Source organism: Penaeus japonicus, unplaced genomic scaffold (genome assembly GCF_977035675.1).
Source record: "Penaeus japonicus unplaced genomic scaffold, GWHDUDI00000001_assembly GWHDUDI00000013, whole genome shotgun sequence".
Classification (NCBI taxonomy): domain Eukaryota; kingdom Metazoa; phylum Arthropoda; class Malacostraca; order Decapoda; family Penaeidae; genus Penaeus; species Penaeus japonicus.
This window is the reverse complement of record NW_028234415.1, coordinates 26,741,676-26,751,675: the sequence shown is the minus strand read 5'-3', so window position 1 is coordinate 26,751,675 and position 10,000 is coordinate 26,741,676. Positions and strand designations below refer to the sequence as shown.

At 29.1% G+C, this 10,000-nt stretch overlaps 3 protein-coding genes across 3 annotated transcripts in view; all 3 read left to right on the top strand.

Moving 5' to 3' along the window:
• The first annotated feature begins 1,415 nt into the window (after positions 1-1,415).
• LOC147470643 (uncharacterized) lies at positions 1,416-2,172 on the top strand. The gene has a single exon (XM_086543355.1). It carries the CDS (start codon positions 1,493-1,495, stop codon positions 2,024-2,026), a length of 534 nt encoding a protein of 177 aa, XP_086399481.1. The 5' UTR covers positions 1,416-1,492; the 3' UTR covers positions 2,027-2,172.
• Positions 2,173-5,591: 3,419 nt separating this feature from the next.
• Positions 5,592-6,687, top strand: LOC147470642 (uncharacterized). Its single transcript, XM_086543354.1, has one exon. The coding sequence runs from the start codon at positions 5,771-5,773 to the stop codon at positions 6,542-6,544; it is 774 nt and encodes a 257-aa protein (XP_086399480.1). The 5' UTR covers positions 5,592-5,770; the 3' UTR covers positions 6,545-6,687.
• A 3,098-nt stretch (positions 6,688-9,785) lies between these two features.
• The window catches only part of LOC147470641 (uncharacterized), a 1,113-nt gene continuing 898 nt past the window's right edge, over positions 9,786-10,000 (top strand). Inside the window, exon 1 of the mRNA XM_086543353.1 lies at positions 9,786-10,000. This exon is cut by the window's right edge and continues 898 nt beyond it. Within this exon, the coding sequence (XP_086399479.1) occupies positions 9,925-10,000 (76 nt within the window). The 5' untranslated portion in view covers positions 9,786-9,924.

Here is a 10,000-nt window from a genome sequence, read left to right as displayed (position 1 = left end):
GGTTCTGTAAGGGAAGCTTACAGATGTAATAAGAGCATTATCCTTTCATGCTATAAATGTGTATCTTAAATATTCCTCTTTTATATCATTCCAATACGTCATATTGGTGTGTGTTAATCTTAAAATAAATAAAATTATGGAGTAATTAAGCACTTTCTAATTATCCTTTAATATTAAATGATATCACATATACTGAAAAAGTATTGAAAAAAAAAATGGTCGAATGAGAAATCTTAAATGAATGAAAATGAGACTATCTAATAATAATAATAATAATAAAACTTAATGACGTAATGAAAAAATATGCATCAATCATATGACCCATATTTTGTCTGATAAGAAAATTAATATTTGCCCTTTTATGATAAACATAATATAAAACATTTTACAAATGTTTATATATGTGCACTCTGATGGTATTTATCCATCTATCTCTCCACACACACACACATATATACATATATATATATATATATATATATATATATATATATATATATATATATATATATATATATATATATGTATATATGTGTGTGTGTATGTATATGTGTGTGTGTGTGTGCGAGTGTAAAGAAGAACTAAATTGTATATTAGTGTCAAAACAGTTCATAGAAATGCCATGTGCAATCTTAAATTGATCCTTTGACGATCGGCATTGTGCATGATGCATATAATTTTGTGACGATGCTAACAGTAATAGTGATAACATTACAACAATAGTAGTCGTAGTAGTAGTAGTTATAAATATAATGATAACAATAATAACGATAATAATATTAATATTGATAATGATAATTATGATGATAAGGATAATGATAAGGATAATAATACTGATAACAATTATGGTAATAGCAATGATGATGATAATGATAATGTGACAAAGGCAATGATGATGATAATCATAACGATAATAATGATAATAATAGTAACAAAAATAATAATATTAATAATGATAGCAATAATAATAATAGTAAAAAAAATAATAATGATGTTGACAATTACAACAACAATAATAATTGCAATAATAATTGTAATGATAATGATATTGATGACAACAATAATAATGATAATAATGATAATTATGATGATAAAGATATTTATGGTAATAATGATGATAACAATAACAATGATAATAATAATAATAATAACAACAATGACAATAAGGATAATGATATCAATAATGAAAGTAAATAGGATAACAGTGATAATGGCAGTAATTTTACTAATGATAAATATATTGATAATGATGTTATTAATGATGATAACACTGATATTGACAGCAGTGATTATAATGTTAATCAATAATGATCAAAGAGTTATCATCAATCGCAAAAAAAAGATGATAATGATAATAGCAATTAAATAGAATTAATGGCAATAATGAAAAATATGGCAATTGCAATTATGTCGGCAAAGACCCTCTCCCTACATCACACCCACCTGGAGATCAGTCAGGAAGTTCCGGCCAGTTCTCGACGACGTTCCGTTGATGATTGTTCGTTCCGGCGACGATATTCTGTCTTCCATGAAGTCTGCTGGAAAACCTGTGAGAAACAATCTGAGTAAAGGAACCACACATAATAACAAGGGAAATAGCATTGGCAGCAAGAAAGAAAAGGATCAGTCTAAAGAAACCACAGTTAGTAAGGAATCGTGCAAGGACAAGAGTGTAGACAAGGTGTGGAGATACAGTGTAGATGTTGGCGGATGTGACGAGGTACGGGCGTTCACAGAAGACGGTCTCTTGGTAGTAGAAGGTCGTGGGCGTGATAGTGACTGTTCAGTGATGCTGCGTCACGTGACAACACTTCCCCCACACGTCAAAGCCGACACGTTGACAGCGACTCAGAAAGGCGATCAGCTTCTTCTGAGCCACAAAGGCGACACAGCCATCCCTGCAGTTCTGAACATCCCCATCACCAAAATGGAAGAGAAAAAGACATCGGGAAACAAAACGGTGTCTAACGATGAACAGCAACATGAATCAAACACTCCAGAGGAAAATCATTTAAGCAAAGCATGAGACTGTAAGAATACAAAAGTAATATGAATTGTCTCCTATTCCTTTCATGCTGCAACTGCATATCTGAAGTATTATCCATTGTATCATTCCAATACATCATATTGATGTGCTTTAATCTTAAGACAAATAAAACTTTAGATTAATAACATTTTACTTATCCTTTTATTACATATTATCTTAACCATAATTAAAATGAATGATTGAATGAATAAAAACAAAAAATGAAATATCAAGATCTCCCGCATAATGATGAAACTAGCAGCTATTTTTTTTCTTCTTATAATCAATATCATATGAACCCTTCAGAGGAAAATAATTCAAAGATAGAATGAAATGATGAAAACTTTGTGATTACGTAAAGGAAAGATTACAGATGTTATAAGAGTATCTACCTCACAGATAGCCTTACCATTATCCTTTCATGCTATAAATGTGTATCTTAAATGTTCCTCTTTTATATCATTCCAATACATCATATTGGTGTGTGTTAATCTTAAAACAAATAAAATTATGGAATAATTAAGTACTTTCTAATTATCCTTTATTATTAAATTACATCATGTATACTGAACAGGTATTGAAAAAATGATCGGATGAAAAATCTTAAATGAATGAAAATGAGACGTAATGAAAAATTATGCATTACTCATGTGACCCATACTTTGTCTGATAAGAACATTAATATTTGCCCTTTTATGATAAACACAATATAAAATCATTTGCACATGTTTATATATGTGAACTCTGATGGTATCTATCCATCTATCTCTCCACACGCATACTCACACACACACTCACACACACACACACACATACATATATATATGTGTGTGTGTGTGTATGTGTGTGTGTGTGTGTGTGTGCGAGTGTAAAGAAGAACTAAATTGTATATTAGTGTCGAAACAGTTCATAGAAATGCCATGTGCAATCTTAAATTGATCCTTTGACGATCGGCATTGTGCATGATGCATATAATTTTGTGACGATGCTAACAGTAATAGTGATAACAACAATAGTAGTCGTAGTAGTGGTAGTTATAAATATAATGATAACAATAATAACGATAATAGTAATAATATTGATAAGGATAAGGATAATAATACTGATAACAATAATGGTAATAGCAATGATGATGATAATGATAATATGACAATGACAATGATGATCGTGACAATGATGATGATAATGATAACGATAATAATGATGATAATAATAGTAACAAAAATAATGATAGTAATAATAATAGCAATAATAATAATAGTAATAATAACAATAATGATGTTGACAATTACAACAACAATAATAATAGCAATAATAATAGTAATGATAATGATATTGATGACAACAATAATAATGATAATTATGATAATAAAGATATTTATGGTAATAATGATGATAACAATAATAATGATACTGATGATAATAATAAAAACAGCAACAATTACAATAATGATAATGATATCAATAATGAAAGTAAATAGGATAACAATGATAATGGAAGTAATTTTACTAATAATTAATATATTGATAATGGTGTTACCAATGATGATAACACTGATATTGACAGCAGTAATTATAATGTTAATCATTAATGATCAAAGAGTTATCATCAATCGCAAAATTGATGATAATGATAATAGCAATTAAATAGAATTGATGGCAATGATGAAAAATGTGGCAATTGCAATTACATGATAATAATGATGAGGATGATATTGTCATTGATACAGCTAATGATTTTGATATGTATGTAGATGATGAAGTTAGCAACACCAATAAGAATAACAAAATTGATGATTATGAGATATTAAGATGTCACTCCTACTTATAAAGTGATAGTTACGGTGATTAGCAAAAAAAAAAAATCATATAAATCCATTAAACAATCTAAAAATTACCTTTTTGAAATAGTAAGTCATTAGATTAAGATATGTTGATTTTGACAATCATGTAAAGCACACGGCTGAAATAATAAGGCCACAGAATGATATTCCAGACATTTCTCTGTCAGGTGTGTAGAACACGCGAGAGTGGCCTGGAAACCTATCGAATGTCGTCATGTTTGTATGGCGGTAATTCCAAGGACGTTGCAAACAATAATTCGTTCGTTCGTTCACATCCTTTCCATTAATGTTGTTGTTATAGTTAGTAATATTATCAATTCCATAACCAATCATCATTAATACTGTTATCATTATCATCATTGTTTAGCATCTTCGTTATTATTATTATCATTATTCACGATTATCATCATAACTATGACTATGATTGTTATGATTATAATTCTTAACACTATAACCATAATTATAATCAGTATTGTTGTAATTATAATTATTATTATTGTTACTGTTGTTATTTTTATTATCATTATTATCATGATTATTATCATTATTAATACCATCTTCAGTATTAGAATTATCATCATTATTACCATCATTATTGCTATCATATTAACATCATCATTATCATTATGATTGTCACCATCATTGCCATCGTAATATTACTGTAATTATCTTCACCATCATTATGCATATCTACAGTGGTAATTTTATATAACAATATAACTAATTCGTGAACATCATTAAAACGGTAGAGCTATAGAGATGAATAATAAAAGTAATGATGATGATATTAATGACATTACCTCTACTGCTGCTTAGTAAGATATTAGTCACAGTAACAAAAGTAATTGGAAAGAAGAGAATCTTGCTTATATTTCAATATACCTCACAGAATAACCAATAAGTAAATTGTGAACATTACTTGTTTTACCTGCTGAAATCAAGTTCAGCAAAACATTATGTATATAATTTCATATAAATAAATAAATATATATATACATATATATATAGTTATATATATATACATATGTATAGTTATATATATATATTTATATATATATATATGTATATACATATATATATACATATATATATATATATATATATATATATATATATATGTATATATATGTGTGTGTGTTTGTGTTTGTGTGTGTGTGTGTGTGTGTGTGTGTGCATGTGTGTGTGTGTGTGTGTGTGTGTGTATGTGTGTGTATGTATATATATATGGATATATATATATATATATATATATATATATATATATAGATATATATATATATATATATATATATATATATATATACGCATATATATGTGTGTATATACATTCATGTATATATATATATATATATATATATATATATATATATATATATATATATGTATATATATATATGTATATATATATACATACGTATGAGTATATATATATATATATTATATATATATATATATATATATATATATATATATATATATATATGTGTGTGTGTGTGTGTGTGTGTGTGTGTGTGTGTGTATACATGTACATATAGGTGTGTGTGTGTGAAGTTAAGAAAACTATATGATGATAATGGTATAAGAAAAAGAAAACAACTGAAGCAAAAACATTTTCCAGTCCGTAGAATGTTCGAGATTGTGGTGGAATCTTCGAGGACATTCTCGTTTTCTGTAGCGCCTTCGAGCGTCGTCAGGAAAGGTTTTCTGTGTATATAAGCGGTCGCATGGCAAGGGGAGACTCAGATACAATTCATCTGCCACTGTGATAACTGAAGCATTTGTGACGCTCTCGACTACCAGAAGGGAAAAACACAGTTAATACTTCAAAACAAGGAACCTGCATTGCATCGTATCACTAAACAGTTGAAATTAACATAGAAGAGAATCCAATAAATACAAAATGTTTCGTGTCGTGCCGCTACACACAACACCAAGGGATATTATGGACTCTTTCCTCTCCAGGCATGACGACTCCATGGATGAAATGGAATCCATGTTGGACATAATGGAGGATTGGAATGAGATGAATAGGATGATAGGGCCTCGTCACTGCTTTTCAAGTCGGCAAAGACCTTCTCCCTACATCACACCCACCTGGAGATCAGTCAGGAAGTTCCGGCCAGTTCTCGACGACGTTCCGTTGATGATTGTTCGTTCCGGCGACGATATTCTGTTTTCCATGAAGTCTGCTGGAAAACCTGTGAGAAGCAATCTCAGAAAAGGAACCACACAGAATAACAAGGAAGATAGCATTGGCAGCAAGAAAGAAAAGGAACAGTCTAAAGAAACCACAGTTAGTAAGGAATCCTGCGAGGACAAGAGTGTAGATAAGGTGTGGAGATACAGTGTAAATGTTGGCGGATGTGACGAGGTACGGGCGTTCACGGAAGACGGTCTGTTGGTAGTAGAAGGTCGTGGGCGTGATAGTGACTCTTCAGTGATGCTGCGACACGTGACAACACTTCCCCCACACGTCAAAGCCGACACGTTGACAGCGACTCAGAAAGGCGATCAGCTTCTTCTGCGCCACAAAGGCGACACAGCCATCCCTGCAGTTCTGGACATCCCCATCACCAAAATGGAAGAGAAAAAGACATCGGAAAACAAAACGGTGTCCAACGATGAACAACATGAATCAAACACTCCGGAGGAAAATAATTCAAGCAAAGCATGAGACTGTAAGAATACAAAAGTAATACGAATTATCTCATATTCCTTTCATGCTGCAACTGCATATCTGAAGTATTATCCATTGAATCATTCCAATACATCATATTGATGTGCTTTAATCTTAAGACAAATAAAACTTTCAACTAATAACTTTTTACTTATCCTTTTATTACATCTTATCTTAACCATAATGAAAATGAATAATTGAGTGATTAAAAAAAAAAGTCAAGATCTCCCGTATAATGATGAAACTAGCAGCTACATCAATATTTATTTTCTTATAAGTTATAATCAATATCATATAAACCCTTCAGAGGAAAATAATTCAAACATAGAATGAAGTGATCAAAACTTTGTGATTCTGTAAAGGAGAGATTACAGATGTAATAAGAGTATCTATCTCACAGATAACATTACCATTATCCTTTCATGCTATAAATGTGTATCTTAAATGTTCCTCTTTTACACCATTCCAGTACTTCATATTGGTGTATGTTAATCTTAAAACAAATAAAATTATGGAATAATTAAGTACTTTCTAATTATCCTTTAATATTAGATTATATCATGTGGTATATACCGAACAGGTATTGAAAAAATCTTAAATGAATGAAAATGAGACCATCTAATAATTAAAAAAAAAAAAAAAAAAAAAAATAATAATAATAATAATAATAATAACGTAATGAAAAAATATGCATTTATCATGTGACCCATAATTTGTCTGATAAGAAAATTCATATTTGCCCTTTCATGATAAACATAATATAAAAATATTTTGCAAATGTTTATATATGTGCACTCTGATGGTATGTATCCATCTATCTCTCCACACACACACACACACACACACACACACACACACACACACACACACATATATATATATATATATATATATATATATATATATATATATATATATGTATGTATGTATGTGTGTGCGAGTGTAAAGAAGAACTAAATTGTATATTAGTGTCGAAAACAGTTCATAGAAATGCCATGCACAAGCTTAATTTGATCTTTTGACGATCGGCATTGTGCATGATGCATATAATTTTGTGACGATGCTAACATTAATAGTGATAACAACAACAGTTGTCGTAGTAGTGGTAGTTATAAATGTAATGATAACAATAATAACGATAAAAGTAATAATATTGATAATGATAATGATGATGATAAGGATAATGATAATGATAATAATACTGATAACAATAATGGTAATGGTAATGATGATGATAATGATAATGTGACAATGACAATGATAATCGTGGGAATAATGATGATAATGATAACGATAATAATGGTGATAATAATAGTAATAATAATAGAAATAATGATAATAGTAATAGTGATAATGTTGATAATTATAACAACAATAATAATAGCAATAATAATAGTAATGATAATGATATTGATGACAACAATGATAATAATAATAATGATAATTATGATAATAAAGATATTTATGGTAATAATGATGATAACAATAATAAGATACTGACACTGATAATAATAACAACAACAATTACAATAATGATAATGATATCAATAATGAAAGTAAATAGGATTACAGTGATAATGACAGTAATTTTACTAATGATAAATATATTGATAATTATGTTACTAATGATGATAACACTGATATTGACAGCAGTGATTATAATGTTAATCAATAATGATCAAAGAGTTATCATCAATCGCAAAAATGATGATAATGATAATAGCAATTAAATAGAATTGATGGCAATGATGAAAAATATGGCAATTGCAATTACATGATAATAATGATGATGATATTGTCATTGATACGGATAATGATTTTGATGTTTATGTAGATGATGTTAGCAACAACACCAATAAGAAGAGTAACAAAATTGATGATAATGATGAATTAAGATGTCACTCCTACTTATAAAGTGATAGTTACGGTGATTAGGAGAGAAAAAAACAAAAACATCATATAAATCCATTACACAATCTAAAAATTACCTTTTAAATAGTAAGTCATTAGATCAATATATGTTAATTTTGGCAGTTATGTAAAGCACACGGCTGAAATAATAAGGCCACAGAATGATATTCCAGACACTTCTCTGTCAGGTGTGTAGAACACGCGAGACTGGCCTGGAAATTTATCGAATGTCGTCATGTATTTATGGCAGGAATTCCAAGGACGTTGCAAACAATAATTCGTTCGTTCGTGCACATCCTTTCCATTGATATTATTGTTATAATTAGTAATGTCATCGATTCCATAACCAATCATCATTAATACTATTATTATCATTATCATTATCATAATTGTTTGGCATCTTCATCATTATTATTATCATTATTCACGATCATTATCATAACTATGACAATGATTGTTATGATTATGATTCTCAACACTATAACCATTATCATAATCAGTATTGATGTCATTATCATTATTATTATCATTATCATTATTATTAATATAATTATTGTTGTTGTTGTTATTTTTATTATCATTATTATTGTTATTGTTATCATCATCATTATTATTATTATCATCATTAATACCACCATCATTATTAGAATTATTATCCTTATTACTATCATTATTGCTATCATGTTAACATCATTATTATCATTATAATTGTCACCATCATTACTGTAATCATCTTCACCATCATTATGCACCTCTACAGTGGTAATTTGATAGAATGATATAACTAATTCGTGAACAGAATTAAAGCGGTAAAGCTATAGAGATGAATAATAAAAGTAATTAATGACATTACCTCTATTGCTGCTTAGTAAGATATTAGTCATAGTAACAAGTAATTAGAAATAAGTGAATATTGCTTATATTTCAATATATGTCAACGAATAACCATTACTTGTTTTACCTGCTGAAATCATCATTCTTATATATATATATATATATATATATATATATATATATATATATATATATATATTTATTACATAAATATTTATATATAAACATACATATATATATATATATATATATATATATATATACATATATGTGTGTGCGTGTGCTAAGAAAACTATATGATGATAATATCAAAATAAGAAAACATCTGAAGCAAAAACATTTTCCAGTCCGTAGAATGTTCGAGAATGTGGTGGAATCTTCGAGGACATTCTCGTTTTCTGTAGCGCCTTCGAGCGTCGTCAGGAAAGGTTTTCTGTGTATATAAGCGGTCGCATGGCAAGGGGAGACTCAGATACAATTCATCTGCCACTGCGGTAACTGAAGCATTTGTGACGCTCTCGACATCCAAAAGGGAAGAACACAGTTAATACTTCAAATCAAGGAACCTCCATTGCATCGTATCACTGAACAGTTTAAATCAACATAAGGAAAGAGAATCCGATAGATATAAAATGTTTCGTGTCGTGCCGCTACACACAACACCGAGGGATATTATGGACTCGCACCTTTCCAGACATGAGGACTCCA

Bases quoted from the DNA above. Each gene is read 5' to 3' on its own strand.
- LOC147470643 (XM_086543355.1), top strand. From the start codon at position 1,493: ATGATTGTTCGTTCCGGCGACGATATTCTGTCTTCCATGAAGTCTGCT.
- LOC147470642 (XM_086543354.1), top strand. From the start codon at position 5,771: ATGTTTCGTGTCGTGCCGCTACACACAACACCAAGGGATATTATGGAC.